We start from the raw sequence: 24,665 nt of genomic DNA on the forward strand, positions 1-24,665 counted from the left end.
ACAGAAATTGACCTGGTGAGAGCCCCCCCCCAGGAGAGAGGGCAACTTTGATAGAATGCTACTCTAGAGGGAGATGAAATGGATCTATAGTTTGAAAACATATAGTCCTTAAAAACATTATTAGGTATTTTTTGGGTACTGCCCTTCTTAGGGCAGGAGTCTTTACATGGGACACATCATGGGAGACTAGGGGTTATACATTGACCCTTCTCCTTTTGCTACTATGCAGTGCCTCCAGCCACAGGTCTCTCAAGACAAGGGTGAGAGCCTTCCAATTTTTTTTTATCTTGCACTGGTTACGTCGTGGGCACTTTATATGTCATGTTTCCATACTTTTGAAACCACATATGTTATATGTATTTGTCTGTTTTTACCTATCTGATACCCGATTGGGGATTTTATTTAGTTTTGATCTTATTATGATACCCAATTAGGGGTTTGATTAAAAGTTATGTTTTAACCCCTTAATCCCATGTGACGTACTATCTCGTCCATGTGCCCTGGGACTTAATTCCTAGGGACGGGATAGTACGTCATAGCGATCAACGGCGCCCGCGTGGTGAGCGCCGTTGATCGCGGCCGGGTGTCAGCTGATTATCACAGCTGACACCCGGCACAATGTGTCAGGGGCGGTCACGGACCGCCCCAGACACGTTAAACCCTTGCACACCGCGATCAAACACGATCGCGGTGTACCGGGGGTTAAAGGGAAGCATCGGCAGGGAGGGGGCTCCCTCTGTGCTTCCCTGAGCCCCCCACGGCAGCGCAATGTGCAGCGCTGCTGCGGGGGGCTCCTTCCCTGCAGGCCCCCGAATCCAAGATGGCGACGGGAACCTTCGGGGGCCTGCAGGGAGCATTCATTTTTTGGAAATAAAAAAAAACAAAACAATAAAAGTACACATATTTGGTATTGCCGCGTCCGTAACGACCTGCCCTATAAAAGAATCCCATTAGTTAACCCCTTTAGCGAACCCCTTAAAAAATAAAAATAAAAAACGAAGCAAAAAATAATGATTTATTATCATACCGCCGAACAAAAAGTGCAATAACGCGCGATCAAAAAGACGCACATAAATATCCATTGTACCGCTGAAAACGTCATCTTGTCCCGCAAAAAACGAGCCACCATATAGCATCATCAGTGAAAAAATAAAAAAGTTATAGCTCGCAGAACAAAGCGATGCAAAAATAATTATTTTTTATATAAAATAGTTTTCATTTCATAAAACCGACAAAACATAAAAAAAGACCTAAATGAGGTATCGCTGTAACCGTACTGACCCGAAGAATAAAGCCGCTTTATCAATTTTATCGCATGCGGAACCGTGTAAACACCCCCCCCAAAAGAAATTCATGAAACGCTGGTTTTTGTTCATTCTGCGTCCCAAAAATCGGAATAAAAAGCGATCAAAAAATGTCATGTGCTCGAAAATGGTACCAATAAAAACGTCAACTCGTCCCGCAAAGAATAAGACCTCACATGACTCTGTGGGTCAAAATACGGAAAAATTATAGCTCTCAATATGTGGTGATGCAAAAACTATCACCCCCTTAGTTAGGGAAAAATAATAAAATTAAAAGAAAATGTTTTTATTTCCATTTTCCCATTAGGGTTAGGGCTAGGGTTAGGGCTGAGATTAGGGTTAGGGGTGTGTTGGGGTTAGGGTTGGAGTTAGAATTGGGGGTTTCCACTGTTTGGGCACATCAGGTGCTCTCCAAATGCAACATGGCGTCTGATCTCAATTTCAGCCAATTCTGAGTTGAAAAAGTCAAATGGTGGTCCTTCCTTTCCAAGCTCTGCCATGCGCCCAAACAGTGTTTTACCCCCACATATGGGGTATCAGCCTACTCAGGACAAATTGCAAAACAACTTTTGGGGTCCAATTTCTCCTGTTACCCTTAGGAAAATAAAAAATTGGGGGCAAAAATATCATTTTTGTGGAAAAAAAATGATCTTTTTATTTTCACGCCCGGGCGTTATAAACTTCTGTGAAGCACTTGGGGGTTCAAAGTGCTCACCACACATCTAGATAAGTTCCGTGGGGGGTCCAGTTTCCAAAATGGTGTCATTTGTGGGGAGTTTCAATAGTTTAGGTACATCAGGGGCTCTCCAAACGCACATGACACCCGCAGACCATTCCATCAAAGTCTGCATTCCAAAACGTCACTACTTCCCTTCTGAGACCCGACGTGTGCCCATACAGTAGTTTTCTCCCACATATGGGGTGTCAGCGTAGTCAGGACAAATTGGACAACAACTTTTGGGGTCCAATTTCTCCTGTTACCCTTGGAAAATAAAAAAATGGGGACTAAAAGATCATGTTTGTGGAAAAAATACGATTTTTTTATTTTCACGCCCGGGCGTTATAAACTTCTGTGAAGCAATAGAGGGGTCAAAGTGCTCACCACACATCTAGATAAGTTCCTTGGGAGTCTAGTTTCCAAAATGGTGTCATTTGTGGGGGGTTTCCACTGTTTTGGTACATCAGGGGCTCTCCAAACGCGACATGGTGTCCGATCTCAATTCCAGCCAAAAACGTCAAATGGCGCTGCTTCCCTTCCGAGCTCTGCCATGCGCCCAAATCGTGGTTTACCCCCACATGTGGGGTATCAGCATACTCAGGACAAATTGCACAATAACTTTTAGGGTCCTGTTACCCTTGGGAAAATAAAAATTGGGGGTGAAAAGATCATTTTTGTGGAAAAAATATGATTTTTTAATTGTACGACTGTACGTTATAAACTTCTGTGAAGCCCTTGTGGGTTCAAAGTTCTCACCACATATCTAGATAAGTTCCTTGGGGGGTCTAGTTTCCAAAATGGCGTCACTTGTGGGGAGTTTCCACTGTTTAGGTACATCAGGGGCTCTCCAAACGTGACATGGCGTCCAATCTGAATTCCAGCCAATTTTGCATTGAAAAAGTCAAACGGCGCTCCTTCCCTTCTGAGCTCAGCCATGTGCCGAAACAGTGATTCCCCCCCACATATCAGGTATCAGTGTACTCAGGACAAATTGCACAATACATTTTGCAGTCCAATTTCTCCTGTTACCCTTGGTAAAATAAAAAAAAATTGAACCTGAAGTATTTTTTTTGTGAAAAAAGTTAAATGTTCATTTTTTTGTAAAATATTCAAAAAATTCCTGTGACACACCTAAAGGGTTAATAAACTTCTTGAATGTGGTTTTGAGCACCTTAAGGTGTGCAGTTTTTAGAATGGTGTCACTTTTGGGTATTTTCTATCATATAGACCCCTCAAAGTGTCTTCAAATGTGATGTGATCCGTAAAAATAAAATGGTGTTGCAAAAATGAGAAATAGAAATGTCAATTTTTAACCCTTAGAACTTCCTAACAAAAAAAAATTTTGGTTCCAAAATGTGCTGATGTAAAGTAAACATGTGGGAAATGTTACTTATCAAGTTTTTTGTGTGCCGTATCTCTGTGATTTAAGGGCATAAAAATTCAAAGTTGGAAAATTGTGAAATTTTCAAAATTTTCGCCAAATTTCCATTTTTTCACAAATAAACGCAAGTTATTTTAATGAAATTTTTCCACTAACATGAAGTACAATATGTCATGAGAAAACATTGTCAGAATCACCAGGATCCATGGAAGCGTTTCAGAGTTATTACCTCATATAGGGACGGTGGTCAGAATTGTAAAAATTGGCCCGGTCATGAACGTGCAAACCACCCTTGGGGCTTAAGGGGTTAAGGTATTCTCTGCTGTATACACATATTAATCACCAATAGAAAATTGAGTGATTTATTACCTACTGTATGTCCTTGCTGGTATCGTAGCAGTAACTCACCCTTAGTTTTAATATCCTTGTCTATAAATGTATAGACATTTATGTGTATGGTTTTTCTTGAAAAAAAAATAGCTGTAAGACTAATTTAAGCAATTTTAGTTTACTTTTATTTTATGAGTTCATTTCTTTCAGACTGATTTTAGTTATTTAATACAAAAAAAAAAAATTATGAAAAATGACAATGGACACGTTCTAGTCTAGAGAACACTTCATAGGTAGACATTAACAATGTGTTCACACCTACTGTATATATATATATATATATATATAGATTTTTCTTACAACAGAAATGGAAAATGTTTTTCCCATGCATTCTCTAATCTGTCTCTGTTTCTTCCGCGACAACAATCTATACTATTAAAACTGTGAGATGCTGACATAAACTTAATTTGAAATGCCGTGTAGTAGGATAAGTGAGAATGAGAACACTCGTAATATTACTGGGGCATGAAACTAGAAGTGTACATCGTCTTAATCCATAAACTAGAATGCTCGTGATCATGCACCGAAAATATGATATTTGAGTTATTCTTGATTTCATTTTCCATATACTACAATGTTGCCATTACTCTATAAAAGTCTTTTTAACCAATCTATGGGCAGGGATCTTTTTTGCAACATTCATGGACCATAACTACTGTAACTAAACGTTCACATTTTATGCCTTTGCAATGGATTACGCAGCCTTAATCTGCAGAAAATCTGCTAGTTAGCCAATTTGCCACCATTATTATATGATACAAAGACCGTATAGCTCAGGCAAAAGTCCTCATTTGTTGTTCCTTTAATAACTGGCCATTTACTTACATGACTCAGGGGTGCTTTCAATCCTTTGTGCATCGAGCAAAGAAATTCCTTTCAGTAGATAATTAGGTAAATGGCAGGGTAAGATATACCTAATTAATGTTTCTTTTCCCAAGATCAAAGCAGTCTGCATACATTTTAACCGACCAACTACCTCCTGAATGCAGTATAAAAAGTAATGTAGTTTATACTGTTTACGGAATATTAAACTTTTTTTACTACAAATTTTACAATTATTAAAATTACTCTTTGAAAGACAAATGTTAAAAATAATTATGTAAAGTTTTTCTTTAATGCATTGGTAACGTTTGGTAGTCCTGACATTTCAACCCCTTTACCCTCCATGCCTGTTTTCACATTCATGACCAGGACAAATTTTTCGTAAAGCACAGTATAAACTACATTATTTCCTATACTGCATTCTGAGAATGTTTTTTGTGACATATTGTACTTCGTGATAGTGGCAAAATTTGTTCGATATAACTTGCATTTATTTCTGAAAAAAATCAGAAATTTGTTAAAAATGCTGAAAGTTTAGCAATTTACAAGCTTGTAATTTTCATGCCCTTAAGCCAGAGTTATGTGACATAATAGGTAATAAATAACATTTTCCACATGTCTACTTTACATCAGCACAGTTTTCGAAACATAATTTTTTTGTTAGGAAGTTATAAGGGTTAAAATTTGACCAGCGATTTCTCTTTTTTCCAGCAAAAATTACAATACCATTTTTTTAGGGACTACATCAAATGTTGAAGTCACTTTGAGGGGCCAACATGACTGAAAATAGCCAAAAGTGACACCATTCTAAAAACTGCACCCCTCAAGGTGCTCAAAATCACATTCAAGAAGTTTATTAACCATTCAGGTGCTTCACAGGAATTAATGGAATGTGGAAGTAAAAAAATGAAGTTAACTTTTTTCACAAAAATGTTATTTTAGACACATTTTTTTTATTTTTACAACCGTTACAGGAGAAAATGGACCTCCAAAATTTCTTACGCAATTTCTCCTGAGCACACCAATACCCCATGTGTGTGGTAAAACTGGTATTTGGAAGCATGGCAGGGCTCAAAAGGGAAGGAGCACAGTTTGACTTTTTAAACTCAATATTGGCTGGAATAGAGAGCGGACACCATGTTGCGTTTGGAGAGCTCCTGATGTGCCTAAACAGTGACCCCATTTTGGAAACTAGATCCCCTCAAGGAACCTATCTAGATATGTGTTGAGTACCTTGAACTCCTAGGTGCTTTACAGAAGTTTATAACGTTGACCTGTGAAAATATAAAATCACATTTTTCCCTCAAAAATATTCTTTTATCCCCATTTTTTTTATTTTCATAAGGGTAACAGAAGAAACTGAACCATATAATTTGTTGTGCAATTTCTCCTGAGTACGCTGGTACCTGATATCTGGGAGAGAAGTACTGTTTGGGCGCACGGCATGGCTCAGAATGGAAGGAGTGACGTTTTGTAGCGCAGACTTTGATGGTATGGCCTGCGGTTGTCATGTCGCATTTGGAGATCCCTCGATGTGCCTAAACAGTGGAAGTCCCCCAGACGTGACCCCAATTTGGAAACTAGATTCCTCAAGGAATTTATCTAGATGTGTGCTGAGCACCTTGAAACCAGAGGTGCTTCACGGATCCTTACAACGTTGATTTGTAAAAATAAAAAAAAAAAATCACAAAAATGTTGATTTAGCAGAAGGAAAAAATGGACCACCGAATTTGTTGTGTAGTTTCTCCTGAGTACACTGATATCCTATCAAGGACTGGTCAAGGACTGCTCTGGAGGCACAGTGCAAAGCTCAGAAGTGAAGAAGCGCCATTTTGGAGTTCAGATTTTGCTGGACTGGTTTGAGGGTGCCATGCCACATTGGCAGAGGCCCTGAGGTGCCTGAAACTCCACATAAGTGACCTCATTTTACAAACAACACACCATAATTAATTAATCTAGGGGTGCAGTGATCATATTGACACCACATTTGCCTCACAGAATTTTATATCCTTGGTCGGTGAAGAAAGAATAAATGACATTTTTGCCACTAAAATATTATTTTCGCCCCAAGTTTTTAATTATCTAGGGGCTAATAGGAAAACATGAACCTCAGTTTGTTTTAAAATTTCTCCTGAGTGCGCCAGTTTGCTACAAGTAATTATGAAATACTTTTCAGTCACAGTGCCAAGCTCAGAATAAAAGGAGCGTCATAGTATAGTGCAGATTTTACTGTTATTGTTTTCTGCTGTCATAACCCCCTTCGTGACATGCGCCGTACGAGTACTGCTCTGCGGGAGGTGCAGTTGTGCCCAGAGCAGTACTAGTACGGTGACACGATCGTGCGGCACTCACGCTGAGCGCTGCAGCGATCGCGTGCGAATCTCCGGTGTATGTGACACCTGATACCCTGCAGCAATGCCCACTATCGGTGCTAACAAAAGAAAAAAAAATCAATTCCTGAATTGCTTTTTTTTGTTCATTCTGTCTCCCAAAAATCGGAATAGAAAACGATCAATAAATGTCATGTGCCCGAAAATGGTACCAATGGAAACATCAGCTCGTCCCTCAACAACAAGGCCAAAATATGGAAAAATTATAGCTCTCAAAATTTGGTGATGCAAAAGCTAGTTTTCACAATAAAAAGCCAGACATAAAACTCGATATAAATCTGGTACTGCTGTAATCGCACCGACCCGAAGAATGAAGTCGCCTAATCACTTATACAGCACGAGGAATGGCATAAACAATAAAGAAAACCAATTCTTCACATGTTGATGAATTTTTCATTCTGCCTCCCAAAGATCGCAGTAATAGTTGGCGCACATTTATCCTGCGCTGAGCGCTTACACCGGGGTTTACGTGTAAACCTCTGAAATACATGATTCAGACAGAGCCCCGGCTGAAAATTCCCTGTAATGAGGCAGATTGAGGCACTGTGGATGCCATAGCACCTGTGATCCGGGAGTGTCCATCTTTTTAGGATTGCATAAAAGTGCCATCGGCCACAGTTTTGTGCACTTCTGAAAAGAAGGAAACCGCAGAACAGAGGCCAGACAGAGTCCAGAGTAACTCTGCTGCCTCACTATAGTGAATCGATCCATCGGGGGATCTGAATCACGTCACCCAGAGATTTAGATGGAAACCCCAAAGTGGTAAGCGTAGAGCGCCAGATAAATGTGATCCCAAACATGGTGTGGAATGCCTGTTTGATAGGGAATCCCACGTGTTCAGGCTGTCTAGCAGTCGCAAATCATACAGCTGCTTCGACACAAACTAAATCTCCGAGCTCGCCAAAATACTCAGAGGACACCCGAGCATGCTCGGGAAAACCCGAGCAACAAGTATACTCGCTCAGCACTACCAATGGTCATTAAGGTGAAAACAGGCTATGTCTCAAAGGGGTTAAGTCTCCTCATACTGGCATGCCAGACCGGGCATGTCACTTTCCATAAGAAGAAAACTTACCCTTAAGGTTAAAGATGACACATTTCCGTTGTACTTTAGGCAAAAAAATGTTTATTTTCATCTTTTACATTTTAAAAATTACAAAAGGGAAAATGGGCCGATGCAAAAGTATGGGCTCTCTGCATGGTTAGTACCTAGTAGCACAGCATTTGGAAAGCATCACAGCTTGCAAACGCTTTTTGTAGCCAGTCAAGAGTCTTTGAATTCTTGTATTCATCCATTCTTCCTTGGAAAATCTTCCAGTTCTGTGAGATTCCTGGAACATCTTGCATGAACTACTATTTTGAGGTCTAGCCATATATTTTAAATAATGTTCACATCAGAGGACTGTGAGGTCCATTTATAAAACCTTCAGCTTGCACTTTTTGAGGTACTCTAGTGTGTATTTTGATGTGTTTAGGATCATTATTCATTTTTTGAAGCCATACACTTTTTAACTTCATCTTTTTTCTGATGGTGTTATGTTTGCATCAAGAATTTGTTGAAATTTCATTGAATTCATTATTCCCTCTACATGTGAAATGTTCCCTGTGCCATTGGCTGCGACACAACTCCAAAGTATGATTGATCCACTACTATGCTTCATTGTTGGTTATATGTTCTTTTCCTGGAATTCTGTGCACTTATTTCTCCAGACATACCTTTGATCATTGTAGCCATAGAGTTTTATTTTAACTCATTGGTCCACAGGACTTGTTTCCAAAATGCATCAAGCTTGTTTAGGTGCTCTTTTGCATACTTGTGAAGCTGAATTTCATGGTGAGGATGCAGGAGAGGTTGTCTTCTGAGGACTCTTCCATGAAGGCCATGTTTTTGCAGGTGTCTCTGAACAGTAGATCAATGTACCACAACTCCAGAGTCTGCTTAATCTTAATGAAGGTCTTTTGCAGTCAAGCATGAGATTCTGACATTCTTCTCTAGCATTCCTACAAGCAGCTCTCACTGAAATTTTGCTTGGTCTTCCAGACCATATCTTGACCTTCACTGTTCCTTTTAACTGCCATTTCTTAATTACATTTCAAACTGAGGAACAGGCAACATGAAAACACTTTGCTATATTCTTATAGCCTTCTGCTTTGTGTGCCTCCACAATTTTCAGAGTGCTAGGAAGCTGCTTAGAAAAGCCCATGGCTGCTGTTTTTCGGCACAAGGTAAGAGGAGGCTGGGTTTTTATAAAGTTGGAAAATTTGCATCACCTGGCCTTTTCTAATGGTGATAGTGAACAAGCCATAACCCTAACAGGCTAAGGCTACTTTCACACTTGCGTTTTTTTGTGCTGCGCACCGTGCGCAGTGCAAACGCACATAAAAACGGCATCATGCGTTTTTGTGCGTTTTGTGCGGTTTTGTGCATGTTTTTAAAAAAGCATGTGTTTTTTTGCGCTGATTAGCGCACCCATAGACTATAATGGCTGTTTGGGTGAAAAAAACCGCATTGCGTGCGCATGCGTTTTTTTTGGGACAAGTCGGACACACAAAAAATGCAACAAGATGTATTTTGTGCGCCCGAGCGCACACTACAGAAAAATGCATGCGCATACAAACGTGTACAAACGCATGTGTATGCGCACCCATTTAAAATATAGGGAAAAAAACGCATGCGTTTTTTTGGCACAAAAAAACGCAAATGTGAAACCAGCCCAAGTAAGGTCTGAAACTTTGGTCAAAGCTAACTGAGCACACAAATCCCTAAGGTTGCCCAAACTTTTTGCATGGAACCATTTTCCTTTTCATCATTTTTACAATGTAAGAGATTTAAATGTATACTGTATATACTCGAGTTTAAGCCGAGTTTTTCAGCACTTTTTTTGTGCTAAAAAAAAGGCCCCCTTGGCTTACACTCGAGTGAGGGTCCAGAAGATGGTGGGGGAGCTGCAGTGGCGGAGCAGCAAGTCACAGGAGGGAGGAGCCGGCTCCTGCAGCAAACACCTGTGCCCGCTGCTAAAGAGAAATTAATATTCATTGCACTCTCAGTGAGTATTTATTTCTCTGTAATAGCTTGCACAGTGTCAGCCTCAGCCGCTGGCTTCCTGCAGCAGCTAGGCGATCACGTGTGCCTGATACTTAAGAGAAATTAATATTCACTTCACTCCCATGGGACTGGAGATAAGTGAATATTCATTTCTCTTAATTAGCGGGCACACGTGACCGCCTGCTGGCTGTGGATGACACTGTGCGCGCTACTTAATAGAAATGAATGCTCACTGCCCTTCACGCACATAGTTCCAGTATGGAGAGCATTGAGTATTCTGGCAGGTGTGCTCTGCTTGTGAACAGTGCATGTCGTCCATGCCATGTGCTGCTTACAAGCATAAAGCAGCTGCTGGCATCGGAAAAAGACGCTTCGAGGGAGCGCAGGAAGGTAAGTATAATATATATTTTTTATGTTTTTGATGTGGGCCATGCATACCAGGATGGAGATGAAGAGCCATGCATATAACGTTAGGGGATGGGGAGCCATGCAAACAAGGAAAGGGATGAAGAACCATGCATACAAGGATGGGGATGAAAAGCCAGGCAGACCAGAATAGGGATGAGGAACCATGCATACCAGGATAGGGATGTCAATTACAGGCCTCTCTCATCTTTTTAAAGGGAATCTGTCACCTCATTTTAGCCCTATCAGCTGCCGACACCACCGTCAGGGGCTTATCTACAGCATGCTGTAGATAAGCCCCCAATGTAACCTGAAAGACAAGAAAAATGAGTTAGATTATACTCACCCTGGCGTGCGGTATGGTCCGATGGGTGTCGTGGTTCCGTCCGGCGCCTCCCATCTTCATACGATGCCATCCTCCTCCTTATTTCTGCCGCGGCTCCTGCGCAGGTGTACTTTCTCTGCCCTGTTGCAAAAGACTCTAAAGGCCCCGTCACACATAGTGAGATCGCTGAAACGTCACAGGTTTTGTGACGCAACATCGACTTCGCCAGCGATCTCGCTATGTGTGACACATAGCGGCGACCGGCCCCCCACTGCGATATCGCTGATTGTGCTCGAATGTCCTAGGCCATTTTTTGATCATTGGTGTCCCGCTGGCCAGCATGCATCGCTGTGTTTGACACCATAACAATGACGAGTGACCTCATTGGCGACTCAGAACTCAGCGACGCAGGCGTGATTTTGCTTTTTCTTTTCAACTCCCCCTCAGCTCCGATTGGTGGCCACTACTGCGCTATCGTTCTCTGATTGGGCGACCTCGTCGTAAAAGAAGACGACATAGTAGCGCTTCCATGCTTTGTTCCTGAGTGCTGTGGATCGTATTATACGGTTTTCCTTCAGCGTCGCCGTGTGAGTTGCTAGTGCGTTATTATTCGTGGATTTCACCACGCGGTTTGCTTCAGTGTCACTGTCTGAGTCGCTAGTGCGCTATTATTCGTGCATCTTACTACACCTTCTGGTTGCTGCGTCTGCAAGGTAGGCATTGTTTGGGGTCTCAAATTAGGATCTTTGTTGCGTTTCCTTTTTTAGGCCAGCTATCTATTATAAGTAATCATAACTCCATTCTACATTGTGGTCATGCTTTTACACATGCAAGCAAATGGAGGGCTGCTTGGCTTCTATCTGTGTACATATGCTTTGGAATGGGCAGTCATTTTAGTTTTCCTGCCCCGCCCACCCCCGCCATTGTAGAATCTTTGTAGCGTTCCCATTACTTATACGTCAGCTATCAATTATATGCAATCATAACATTTAACATGTACAGTTATAATAATCGTGTTATTGTTTTGTTGAAACTTCTCTCATCTTTTTAGTTGCTTGAAGAGGGCAACTAGTTTATCATAAGCCTCCTTTTTTTATATTTATTGCTGTAGTAAGCAGATTTTATCTTCCAAAGGCAGGGCAGGGAGCGATACAATTCTATCAATTCCCGAATAAATTCCTGACTATCAGAGGACATCTGAAAAAAATAAAAGCAAACAGTGAGAACGGCACAATTCATGTAACATTTTAGAAAACACAAAATCCACGTTTAAAATGCACTAGTGTTTGTTGAGCGGGGCAGCAAAACTAAAATGGCTGCCCATGCCAAAGTGTATGTACACAGATAGAAGCCAAGCAGCTCCCCATTTCCTTGCAAGTATAAAAGCATGACCACAATGTAGAATAGAGTTATGATTGCATATAATTGATAGCTGACCTATAAAAGGAAACGCTACAAAGATCTTATTTTGAGACCCCAAACAATGCCTACCTTGCAGACGTCTCGGAGCAACCAGAAGGTGTAGTAAGATCCACGAATAATAGCGCACTAGCGACTCACACGGGGCGCTGAAGTAAAACCGTATAATACTATCCACAGCGCTCAGGAGCAAAGGATGGAAGCGCTACTACGTTGTCTTTTATGACAAGGTCGTCCAATCAGAGAATAATAGCGCAGCAGTGGCCAATCGGAGCAGAGGGGCGTGGAAAAGGCAACGCTGAAGCACGCCTATCGAGGTCTGAGTCGTCACAATAGATGCTGTGTGACAAGGTCCCAATGACCGCCGAGGTCATTATACGGATCGCCGTTTTGTTGCTGCGTCGTTGATTAGGTCTGTGTTGTGAGTTCATTTTCCCCATCACCATTGAGGTCTGATGAACTCCCTCTTCTGGTGAAGGAAGGTAGTGAGGCTGATTACCAAGCACCTGAGCAGGATGATGATGACTGGGTGACTGGAATTGCTGACTGGATATAAGGCAGCCGACGCCCTTCTGCCTTGCTGGTGATTTCTCAGAGGGATTCTAGGAGACCAGTCTGATTCCTGCTCCTCAAAAGCTAAGTTTTCTGCTCTGCCTTTTGCATTTGTGTTTAGGTTTTGTTTTGCCTTGTTTTTCTGGATTTCTGCCATTCCCTGCTGGGGTGAGCTGAATTCCTTTTTGCTCTGTCTTCAGAAAATACCTGAGTACTGATATAGTCTTTTTGAAGCCTAGCGTCTTCAGGGCTTTTTTCCCTATCAGTCTGTTGGCTCTTGTTTTGATAGGGTTTTGGCGGATTGCAGACAGCAGCTTTTCTATCCTGTCCTATTTAGTTAGCTTGGGCCCCATCATTTGCTCAGCCTATCTTTCTATCTGTGTGAGTGTTTTTTCATCTTGCTTCACCGTCATTATATGTTGGGGCTGTCTATTGCTTTGGGGTCTGCTCTGGGGCAGTTTAGATTTCCCTTTCTGTCTTTAGGCTATTTAGTTCTCCGGCTGTGATCGAGGGGTCTAGGGCACCGTAGGAACCCCCACGGCTACTGCTAGTTGTTGTTGATAGGTTCAGAGGTCTGCAATCCGATAGCTGCCAACTTCTCTGGTTTTCTGGACTTAGCTAGTATTTCTGTTTTTGCCTCCTACGGTGACTCATTCATAACAGAGTCACCAGCCATACCGCAGATCCTAGGGTACTCAATAGCAGGAAAGAATTGTAAAAAAAAAAAAAAAAAGTGTGTATATTTTATCCTCTATATCTCTGAGGCCGTAGGGGGAATTTTTTTTTCTCTCAATGGAGATAAAGCAATTGTTTGATCGTGTGGAGCAGCTCGCTGCGGAAGTGCAGGGAATTTCCGCCTACCTTACTCATTCACATGCTGCTGAACCAAAGATCCCTACTCCTGATGTGTTTTTTGGGGATCGGTCTAAATTTTTGAATTTCAAAAATAATTGTAATTTATTTTTTGCCTTAAAGCCTAAATCATCAGGGAGCTCCACGCAGCAGGTTAAAATTGTCATCTCTTTGCTGCGTGGCGATCCCCAGGATTGGGCGTTTTCTTTGAAACCAGATGATCCTATTCTGACTAATGTGAACGCATTTTTTCAAGCCTTGGGGTTGTTGTATGACGAACCTAATGCTATTGATCAGGCTGAAAAGACCCTGTTGGCATTGAGCCAGGGTCGAGATTCTGCAGAATTGTACTGTCAAAAATTCCGAAAGTGGGCGGTCCTTACTACCTGGAATGATAATGCCTTGGCAGCTCTCTTTCGGAAGGGTTTGTCAGAAGCCGTAAAAGATACTATGGTGGGATTTCCTGTTCCCTCTGGTCTTGACGATTCTATGTCATTAGCCATTCAGGTTGATCGGCGTTTACGTGAGCGCAGGACTGCACGAGAGGTGTTGCCACCTGTTGAACAAGTGTCTGAACCTATGCAATGTGATAGAGTTTTGTCCAGGGAACAACATCAGGAGTTCAGAAGGCGTAATAAGCTGTGTTTTTTTTTGTGGCGATGCCTCGCATATTATTTCTGTCTGTCCTAAACGAGAGAAACGTTTTGCACACACGTTTTCTGTGGGTGGTGTTCAACCTAAGTTTCTTCTGGCAATTACTCTGATCTGCTCCCTGTCCACATTTTCCGCCAAGGCTTTTGTGGATTCGGGAGCAGCCCTGAACCTAATGGACTTGGATTTTGCTAAACGTTGTGGATTTCCGATGACACCTCTGCGGACGCCTATCCCTTTGAGGGGGATTGATGCTACTCCTTTGGCGAAAAATAAACCTCAGTTTTGGACCCAGGTGGTAATGCGAGTGGCCCCAGACCATCAAGAAAATTGCAGATTTTTGGTGTTGCATAATTTGCATGATACCATTGTTCTGGGGTTTCCCTGGTTGCAAATTCATAATCCAGTTTTGGATTGGAAATCTGTGTCTGTGGTGAGTTGGGGTTGTCGGTGTGCCCTTAGTGAGGCTCCGTTTTTTTCCACCTCTCCTCAGTCGCATGATGTTCCTGACTATTTGGCGGACTTTTATGATGTATTTAGTGAGAATGAGTCTGCGTCTTTGCCTCCTCATAGGAGTTATGACTGTGCAATTGAACTGAGCCCGGGGTGTAAATTTCCCAAGGGTCAGCTCTTCAATTTATCTGTACCCGAGCACGAGGGTATGCGATCCTATCTTAAGGAGGCGTTGGAGAAGGGTCATATTACACCATCCTCTTCACCTTTAGGTGCCGGGTTTTTTTTCGTGGCCAAAAAGGATGGTTCATTAAGGCCTTGTATTGATTATCGTGCCCTCAACAAAATTACTATTAAATATCAGTATCCGTTACCCCTGATTTCGGATCTATTCTCCAGAGTTAAAGGTGCTTGCTGGTTTACCAAGCTTGACCTCAGGGGGGCGTATAATCTTATCCGCATTAAGCATGGGGATGAATGGAAGACGGCGTTTAATACTCCGGAGGGACATTTTGAGTACCTGGTGATGCCTTTTGGGCTCACTAATGCCCCTTCTGTCTTCCAGTGCTTCATGAACGACATTTTCCGGGACTTTGTGGATAAATTTTTGATTATCTATCTGGATGATATTTTGATCTTCTCCAAGGATTGGGATTCTCATGTGGAACATGTTCGGACTGTGTTCCGGATCTTGAGGGAGAATTCCCTGTATGTCAAATGATCAAAATGCCTTTTTGGGGTACAGAGGATTTCATTTTTGGGATTTATTTTGTCTCCGTCAGCTATTGAAATGGACCCGGCCAAGGTACAGGCCATTTATGATTGGGTTCAGCCCACTTCTTTGAAGGCCCTCCAGAAGTTTTTGGGTTTTGCTAATTTTTATCAGAAATTTATAGCAAAATTTTCTAGTATTGCCAAGCCATTGACTGATCTGACTAAGAAGGGTGCTGATGTGTTGAATTGGTCTCCGGAGGCTGTTTCTTCCTTTCAGGAGCTGAAGCGAAGATTCATTTCTGCCCCGGTTTTGCGGCAACCTGATGTCTCACTCCCGTTCCAGGTAGAGGTGGACGCTTCTGAGATTGGTGCAGGAGCTGTTTTGTCCCAAAAGGATCCTGTAACATCTAAAATGAATCCCTGTGCTTTCTTTTCCCGAAAGTTCTCTCCATCTGAACGTAACTATGATGTGGGGAATCGAGAACTGTTAGCCATGAAATGGGCGTTTGAGGAGTGGAGACATTGGTTGGAGGGAGCTAAACATCAAGTCGTGGTCCTCACTGACCACAAGAATTTGATTTACCTGGAGTCGGCCAAACGCTTGAACCCTAGACAGGCTAGGTGGGCCTTGTTTTTTACACGTTTTGATTTTGTGGTCACTTTTCTTCCTGGCACTAAGAATGTCAAGGCTGACGCTCTCTCTAGGAGCTTCTTTGCTGATTCTCCTGTGGTTACCAAGCCTGCTACCATCTTAGGCGAAGGGGTAGTTCATTCTGCCATCTCGCCCGATTTGAGATGTGCTCTGGAAGAGTTCCAGGAGGACAAACCTGAGCGTTGTTCTAGTGGAAAGTTGTATGTTCCTGACCAGTGGAAGAAGAGAGTGATGTCTGAAGTTCATTGCTCTGCATTGGCTGGTCATCCAGGTATTTTTGGTACTAGAGATCTGGTGAGTCGGTCTTTTTGGTGGCCCGCCTTGTCTCGTGATGTCAGGAATTTTGTGCAGTCCTGTGGGACTTGCTCCCGGTCTAAACCTTGTTCTCGCTCTAGTGGGTTGTTGATGCCTTTGCCGGTCTCCAGGAGGCCATGGACCCATATTTCAATGGATTTCATCTCTGATATGCCTGTCTCTCAGAGAATGACTGTTATTTGGGTGATTTGTGATAGGTTCTCTTAGATGGTTCATCTTGTACCACTCCCTAAGTTGCCATCTTCCTCTGAGTTGGTGCCCCTGTTTTTGCAACAGGTGGTTCGCTTGCACGGGATTCCTGAGAACATTGTATCTGACAGAGGAGTTCAGTTTGTGTCTAGATTTTGGAGGACTTTCTGTTCCAAGCTGGGAATTCAGTTGTCCTTCTCCTCTGCTTTTCACTCTCAGACCAATGGGCAGACAGAGAGAACAAACCATGTAAGAACAAAACCGTTGGCACAACCCTGAGAATTGTAGGTGGTGCCCAAGTAGGATCCCAATCCGTGAACTAAATATATATAAACTTGGCACACACCAAAGGTTTCTGATGCAGAAAGGTGATTTTTAATTATACAACAGTACATACATACACAGACGTTTCGGTCTAGGACCTTCATCAATATACTGTGAAATATAAATAAAGATGAAAATAATACAATTAAAAAAGAAAGTATATACAACAATATATGGGTTTTCTAGGTAAATACCTAGAAAACCCATATATTGTTGTATATACTTTCTTTTTTAATTGTATTATTTTCATCTTTATTTATATTTCACAGTACATTGATGAAGGTCCTAGACCGAAACGTCTGTGTATGTATGTACTGTTGTATAATTAAAAATCACCTTTCTGCATCAGAAACCTTTGGTGTGTGCCAAGTTTATAGAGAGAACAAACCAGACCTTGGAGTCGTATTTGAGATGTTTTATTTCCGCTGATCAGGATGATTAGGTTTCATTTTTGCCCTTGGCCGAATTTGCTTTAAATAATAGAGCTAGTTCTGCCACTTTGATGTCACCTTTTTTTTTTGTAACTTTGGGTTTCATCCTCGATTTTCTTCAGGGCATGTGGAGCCTTCTGCCTGCCCAGGTGTTGACACTGTGGTGGAGAGAATGCACCAGATCTGGGACCAAGTGGTGGATAAGTTATCTCTCTCCCAGGGAAAGGCCGAGCAGTTTTCCAACCGACATAGGACCATTTTTCCCCAGTTTATGGTTGATGATATGGTTTGGTTATCTTCAAAAAATATCGCTATGAAGGTGGCTTCTCCTAAGTTTAAGCCTAGATTTATTTGACCTTACAAGATTTTGGAGATTATTAATCCGGTCTCTTTTCGTTTGGCTCTTCCTGTCACATTTAAAATCCATAATGTGTTTCATAAGTCCTTGTTGAAGAGGTTTGTTGAACCAGTTGTTTCTGGGGTGGCACCTCCAGACCCTGTATTGGTTGAAGGTAACATGGAATATGAGGTAGAGAAGATACTGGATTCCCGTCTGGCTAGACGGACACTTCAGTATTTGGTTAAGTGGAAGGGTTATGGTCAGGAGGATAATTCCTGGGTCTCTGCCTCTGATATTCATGCCAAAAGATTGGTGCGTGCCTTTCATCGGGCTCACCCTGATCGCCCTGGTGGCGTGGATGAGGGTTCGGTGACCCCTCCTCAAGGGGGAGGTACTGTTGTGAGTTCATTTTCCCCTTCACCATTGATGTCTGATGAACTCCCTCTTCTGGTGAAGGAAGGTAGTGAGGCTGATTACCAAGCACCTGAGCAGGATGATGATGACTGGGTGGCTGGAATTGCTGACTGAATATAAGGCAGCCGACGCCCTTCTGCCTTGCTGGTGATTTCTCAGAGGGATTCTAGGAGACCAGTCTGATTCCTGCTCCTCAAAAGCTCAGTTTTCTGCTCTGCCTTTTGCATTTGTGTTTTGGTTTTGTTTTGCCTTGTTTTTCTGGATTTCTGCCATTCCCTGCTGGGGTGAGCTGAATTCCTTTTTGCTCTGTCTTCAGAAAATACCTGAGTACTGATATAGTCTTTTTGAAGCCTAGCGTCTTCAGGGCTTTTTTCCCTATCAGTCTGTTGGCTCTTGTTTTGATGAGGTTTTGGCGGATTGCAGACAGCAGCTTTTCTATCCTGTCCTATTTAGTTAGCTTGGGCCCCATCATTTGCTCAGCCTATCTTTCTATCTGTGTGAGTGTTTTTTCATCTTGCTTCACCGTCATTATATGTTGGGGGCTGCCTATTGCTTTGGGGTCTGCTCTGGGGCAGTTTAGATTTCCCTTTCTGTTTTTAGGCTATTTAGTTCTCCGGCTGTGATCGAGGGGTCTAGGGCACCGTAGGAACCCCCACGGCTACTGCTAGTTGTTGTTGATAGGTTCAGGGGACTGCAATCCGATAGCTGCCAACTTCTCTGGTTTTCTGGACTTAGCTAGTATTTCTGTTTTTGCCTCCTACGGTGACTCATTCATAACAGGTCTGCCTGTTTGGCAGCTTACTAGTGACCATGTAGCAACGACTCAGCGATCCTTATTAGGTCGTATCGTTGTCGGTATCGCTGGAGTGTCGCTATGTGGAACGGGACCTTAAGGTTGCTACAGAAACTGCACCACACTATATACATGTTGTTTTTGCTATTGTAGCTGAACTCCACTAATGGGAGTCTGTCAGCACAGGTTGAGCGTTTAAACCAAATACAAGCGCTCGGTGCACCCTTGGTGTGGCCAATCATTTAGGTGTATCTTTCTACCTACTTGTTTTCCATCTATCTCCCACCCTTCTCTCATTTGGTTGACAGCTCTGCTTTGCAGAGGCAGAGAAAGAAGATAGGTGGGAAGGTGCATATAAATGTATGACGACCCCAAGGGTGCACCGAGCGCCTGTACTTGGCCTGAACAGTCATCCTGACAGGCTCCCTTTAATGTGAAACTGAGCTGCAATGCCGTACACAACCTGAAGACTCTGCTATGACACTTTTTTTTTTTTAAGGAAAGTAACCATGTTTTTTCAAGTCTTAACAACAGTCCCTTTATTTGTTTTGTGGGATTTAAAATGTTATAATCATAGATGAGCTTAGAATAGAATAACCATGAAAATAAACCTTTAGTGCAAATACTCAAACATATCCCTACAAATGACCTCAGTTAGGAAAATCATTGTGTGAGTGTATGATATTACATGACCGGTCTAATAGAAATGAAAAATGGTGCCAAATGTAATTAAGAAAGGCTATCACGCCATACTCCTAATGTCAGTTGTTCGTAGTTATAGCTAAAATGTTAAAGTGTAAAGCAAACAATATTTGTCATTGTCACTGTACATCACATGGCCGCACTCACACGACATGGGGGTATACCACCATCGTACTAATTTTACACGATGCTGAAGGCATTGCAGCTGTCAATACATAACTTATGAGTTGTAGGCAAAATAATAGCAGATTTATTACTTTGTTTTAACATTTTACTCAAGGCATTTCAAATTGGGATTTTAAAAGAACATTAACACATTTTTTTTTAATATCTACTTGAATTTAATTCATTTTAATGTGTTGACATTGAGAGATGGTAATGAAAGCATATACTACTGGATACTAAAAGGGTTAGCCACTATCAGTTTATTTCTAAAAAATATGCAGCAAGCTATGATAGAACCATTATAATGTATTTATAAAAGCAGTGCTACGATCATTTTCCCCTTCACAGTTTGGAGGTGGGCTCAAACTGCACAAGGGGGCTCACAATACACGGGGGGGCTCATAATACAGAAGGGGTCTCATACTGCAAGGGATTGGTGCTCACAATACTTGAGGGGGTCTCACTGCAAAAGAAGGGGTACTCACAATACAGAGGGTGTTTCACACTGCAAGGGGAGATATCTCACAATACACAGGGGGGGTTCTCACACTGCAAGGGAAGGGGTGCTCACAATACACAGGGAGTCACACTGCAAGGGGAGGAGGGGTTCTCACAATACACGGGATTTCACACTGCACAGGGGGTCTATGCCGGGGAAACGCCGGACTCTTCAGCTAGTGTAATTATAAGAGCAGTGCTACGATCATTTGCCCCTTCACAGCTTGGGCAGGAACTGTTGATGGAGAGACCTATAACCAGTGCTGTTCATCAGCAGTCTCCATTGAATGAGGTCCCATACAAAAGTTCCACTCTCTTGTATGTGTGCTATGCGTTTTCTTTAACGGATCGGACATGGAAACATTATATCTTATGGCTGTTATTACGTACTTATGGGGTCTTTCCATGTTCTGTCCAATTTGTTAACCAAATTTAAACGTTTCAATGAGTGGATCTATGATGGGAACAGAAAACACTTAGATTCTATATCTATATTGCATCCACGTGCTTTCATTTAAAAAACACAGATTGCAGCGTTTTACTGTATGAAGAGAGGACATCAGAGCTGCTCTAGTAGTTACATTATATTAGCAACTGGATTAAATGAATGTTTGCACTTTCTAATATGTATTAGAAAGTGCAAACATTGGCCTATCACTTCAATAAGAACATGACTTCCTCAGATTCCTTATAATGTCCAATAATCCACCAAACCTAATCACACAGCAGTACTGCAGTAAGTAAATGATCATTATAAATATGCAACATCCAAAAGCGACGTTATCAGTAACATAAATTACAAAGTTTATAGGTGAATCTGTCAGCTAGTTTTTGCAACCCTTTCTGAATGCAGCGTAATGTAGGGGCAGTGACCCTGATTCCAGTGATGTGTCACTCAGTGGGCCGCTTGCTGCAGTTTTGTAATAAAATTAGTGTTTTATCTGCTGCAGATCTAGCAGTTTTCTGAATGCTGCAATTTGTATATTTCCTGTCCACACCACTGACTGGCAATTCTTTGTGTACATTGCACATGGACAGACAGCTGCCACTCAATGATGGTGGGGTCAGGGTTATAGAGAGCTCATGAATATCTTTGACTACCTGGCAGCAGGATTACTAGTCCTCTAATGTAACTGACCTACTGATAAAGCACTGATTTTATAAAAACTAAAGCAAGCGGCTCAGTAAGGCTTGTTTCACACTAGCGCTTTTGAGCGCAGCGACGGCCTGCGCACGGCCGCCGTTAAGCCCTGCCCCCTGCCGTGCCTCCGCCGGTAGCTCCGCCTACTGGCGCATGACGCTGCATGCGTCCTGCGTCCCCTATCTTTATCACTGGGGGCGCAGGCCGTGCGCAGTCTGCGTTTTGCGGCGCATGCGTCCTTTTGACGGTGCGCCGACCTGCACCAAGCGCAACCTGCTGCAGTTTGGTTGCGCCGGCGCACCGTCAAAAAGGCGCATGCGCCGCCAAACGCATACTGCGCACGGCCTGCGCCCCCAGTGATAAAGATAGGGGACGCAGGACGCATGCAGCGTCATGTGCCGTAGGCGGAGCTACCGGCGGAGGCGCGGCAGGGGGCGGGGCTTAGCGGCGGCCGTGCGCAGGCAGTCGCTGCGCTCAAAAACGCTAGTGTGAAACTAGCCTAAGTGATACATCGATAGAATTGTGGTCTCTGCCACTTTGTTACTCTGCGCTCAGATTAGGTGACAATTGCCTGGTAACAAATTCCCTTTAAATATTCACTAATTGTGTTATGGTCAGGACAGTCAGTCGAGCAGATTTTCCTATAGTTTGAAGATAAGAGATACCGCAATACCGCTAGGAGTAGATTCTTCATTGGAGCATACAAATAGTGTTTTTAAGCTTTTATTGTTTCCTTAGATTTCTTGTGTTATTTCTTGTCATTTGGTATTATAAAGCAGTTTCTGGGTTGTTTCTACCTAATTCTGTTTTTGCTTTTTTTTCCTTATAGTTTTCTCCCTTTCATGCAAGTATTTTGGGATCGTGCTCCTATGATTTCACTGTGAGGTAAGATTCTTTATGACTGCTTATTTTATTTCGTTTTTTTTGTTTTACAGTAGTATGTCCGTCTTCTGGGGACTTTTTTTGCTCATATAATGCTAACTCATCAGCTTGTTTCATCACAGCTCAGTTGCATATATACATTTAAAACCTTTATTTATGGATGTGTGATCTCCAGTCTAGCAACCATTCTAGCTCTCCTGTGTAGAGACAGTGTGTTCATCTCTAACTTCTTTTGAACTACAAGATGACACCATCACCTATCAAATCCTTCATGGCAGGTCTTTGACTCTTCCCTATCAAACTCTGTCCTCTTTTGGTCATTTTCTATGCCCTTCATGCAGTTGAAGATATAAGTTTAGATTCACGTAAATGAGCAATAATTTAGCAGGTGATTCCTTACATTACTAGCTACAGAGTTGAAAAATTATCTTGAGTCAGACTGGTTGTCTTCATCTGTAAATGCATGTCTATGTATATGTCTGTTTTGCAGCTTTAGCCTGTATCCCCTGACTACTGCTTGTAAAGAGTTGACGAAGGGAAACATATCACAAGCAGGAGGTATTTGTGACAGGCTGAATCTGAACATATAAATATGCTAATAGAGCCGATCATATGGTAAAATCTTGAATTTATAGGCACAATTGGTAGAGAGCCTCAGTGGTATATTTTTGCGTGTTCAAAACTGCTGTTTGCTTTGTGACAATGAATTGTGGAGGATATATTGATAAATTGTGGCTATAAAGTTCTATTAGCCATCAATTTGTGGGAAGAAGTTAAAGTAGTTGTGGAACCACAATCATCCCTTGCAATTATATGGTAGGAGATTTTCTATCATTATAATATTGATGACCTTTCCTTCATATGGGTCAGCAATGTTAGATTGGCTAGGCTCTCACACTCGTACCACCACTCATCAACTGTTACCATCTTTGGCAGCTGGAGGATGTAAATAGCGCCTTCACATTGCCTAGTGGCTGCTCTCAGGTACTGCAGATCACTACTTTTTCATTTGAACAGGTAATAGCACTAATCGATGTGGTAGTAAACAGCGCCTTTAATTTAAAAAAATGCTTTGAAGTTATAGATGTACTGTAACCACTCCATGAAAACTGTTATAAGACATCCATTTTGACACCGTGTTTTTCAACACCATAAAAATGGTAACAGGGTTCATCAAAAAAGAAAAATATATAAAAAAAAAAAAAAAAAAAATAGAATGGCACTAAGAAAAAGTCTACTTACTGGTGGAGTGGGTGGACTCTGAGTCAGCAACACTTTGCAGGGTGGAAGCACGGTGATGAAGGTGCTTGCTTGAAGAAGCACACATGAGCCAATCCAGAAAATAAGGAGAAAAGCAGCACACTCCGTTTACGGTATCATAAAAAACCTAAGTCCTTTATTTCAGAAAAGCATACATGGACAAGGTTTATGAGGGCAGGATAAGTGCAGGCATGCAAGCAAGAAATAGGACTATGGTCGTTTCGAGTTTAACGCGAAACGGCCGTAGTCCTATTTCTTGCCTGCACTTATCCTGCCCTCATAAACCTTGTCCATGTATGCTTTTCTGAAATAACAGAGTGTGCTGCTTTTCTCCTTATTTTTTGTGTTACAGGGTTCAAATTGTTTATTATCTCTCATGTAAGATCTCGGTTAATAAAGCTCATAATTGACAATTATTAATGGATTATAAAAGAGACACAACATTGGGGGCTCTGTGATGAGCTTGGGGCTGATGTGTTGTACTTGCACTAGGGCCGTCTGCTGTCTGTTCAACCCTTTAATAAAGCACAGTTTTGCTCTTTTATAGATCGTTGCCTCAAGTCCGTGCATTGCTTGGTTTTCTAGCTGAAAGCATTATATTAAGAAGCAGTATGTGAATAGCATCTGTCACATGAGACTTTATCTTGCATTTGGAAAATTGTTGACATTCATTTCTAAATAAAATAATTAGTCTGAGTGACTTAATCATTCGGTTCAGGGACGTCAGCGTTTTTCTTACTAATTGCTAAAGTGCACAAATAACATTTGTCATTTAGTGATTTTTTTCGGAACTGCAGGATACCTCCATTAAAACAATTAGTTTGTTGAGCATCGACTTGTGTGCAATGCTCTGTACACCCCTCAAGTACTGACTGTTCTGCAGTGAGGAGTATGTCTAGCAGCTTGGAGTATTCAGCGCTCATGACAGATTAACCCTGGACATACTGTATTTATGTCGGTCCTAAAAGCTATGGCTATGATTAATGTGTTCTCCCACGTCCCAGTACTGTAAGTGGCTAAACATGGGGAGTTTATTATTTTTCTTGTTTTATTTTACTATTTTGTCTTATAAAGCAATGCTAAACTCCTGTATTTGTATTGCCATATAAAAGATCTTCTACATAGCCTCAAGCTGGG

General features: G+C 42.0%; 1 protein-coding gene across 3 annotated transcripts in view; it reads left to right on the forward strand.

The window, feature by feature from the left end:
- PEX7 (peroxisomal biogenesis factor 7) overlaps positions 1–24,665 on the forward strand; it is a 350,516-nt gene that overhangs the window by 210,921 nt on the left and 114,930 nt on the right. For all 3 annotated transcript variants that reach the window (XM_073575890.1, XM_073575893.1, XM_073575892.1), the window contains one exon: positions 22,216–22,271. In XM_073575890.1, the coding sequence (XP_073431991.1) occupies positions 22,216–22,271 (56 nt within the window). The remainder of the gene's footprint in view (positions 1–22,215; positions 22,272–24,665) is intronic.

Source organism: Dendrobates tinctorius, unplaced genomic scaffold (assembly GCF_039654945.1).
Source record: "Dendrobates tinctorius isolate UK_male_01 unplaced genomic scaffold, ASM3965494v1 ptg000046l, whole genome shotgun sequence".
NCBI classification, from domain to species: domain Eukaryota; kingdom Metazoa; phylum Chordata; class Amphibia; order Anura; family Dendrobatidae; genus Dendrobates; species Dendrobates tinctorius.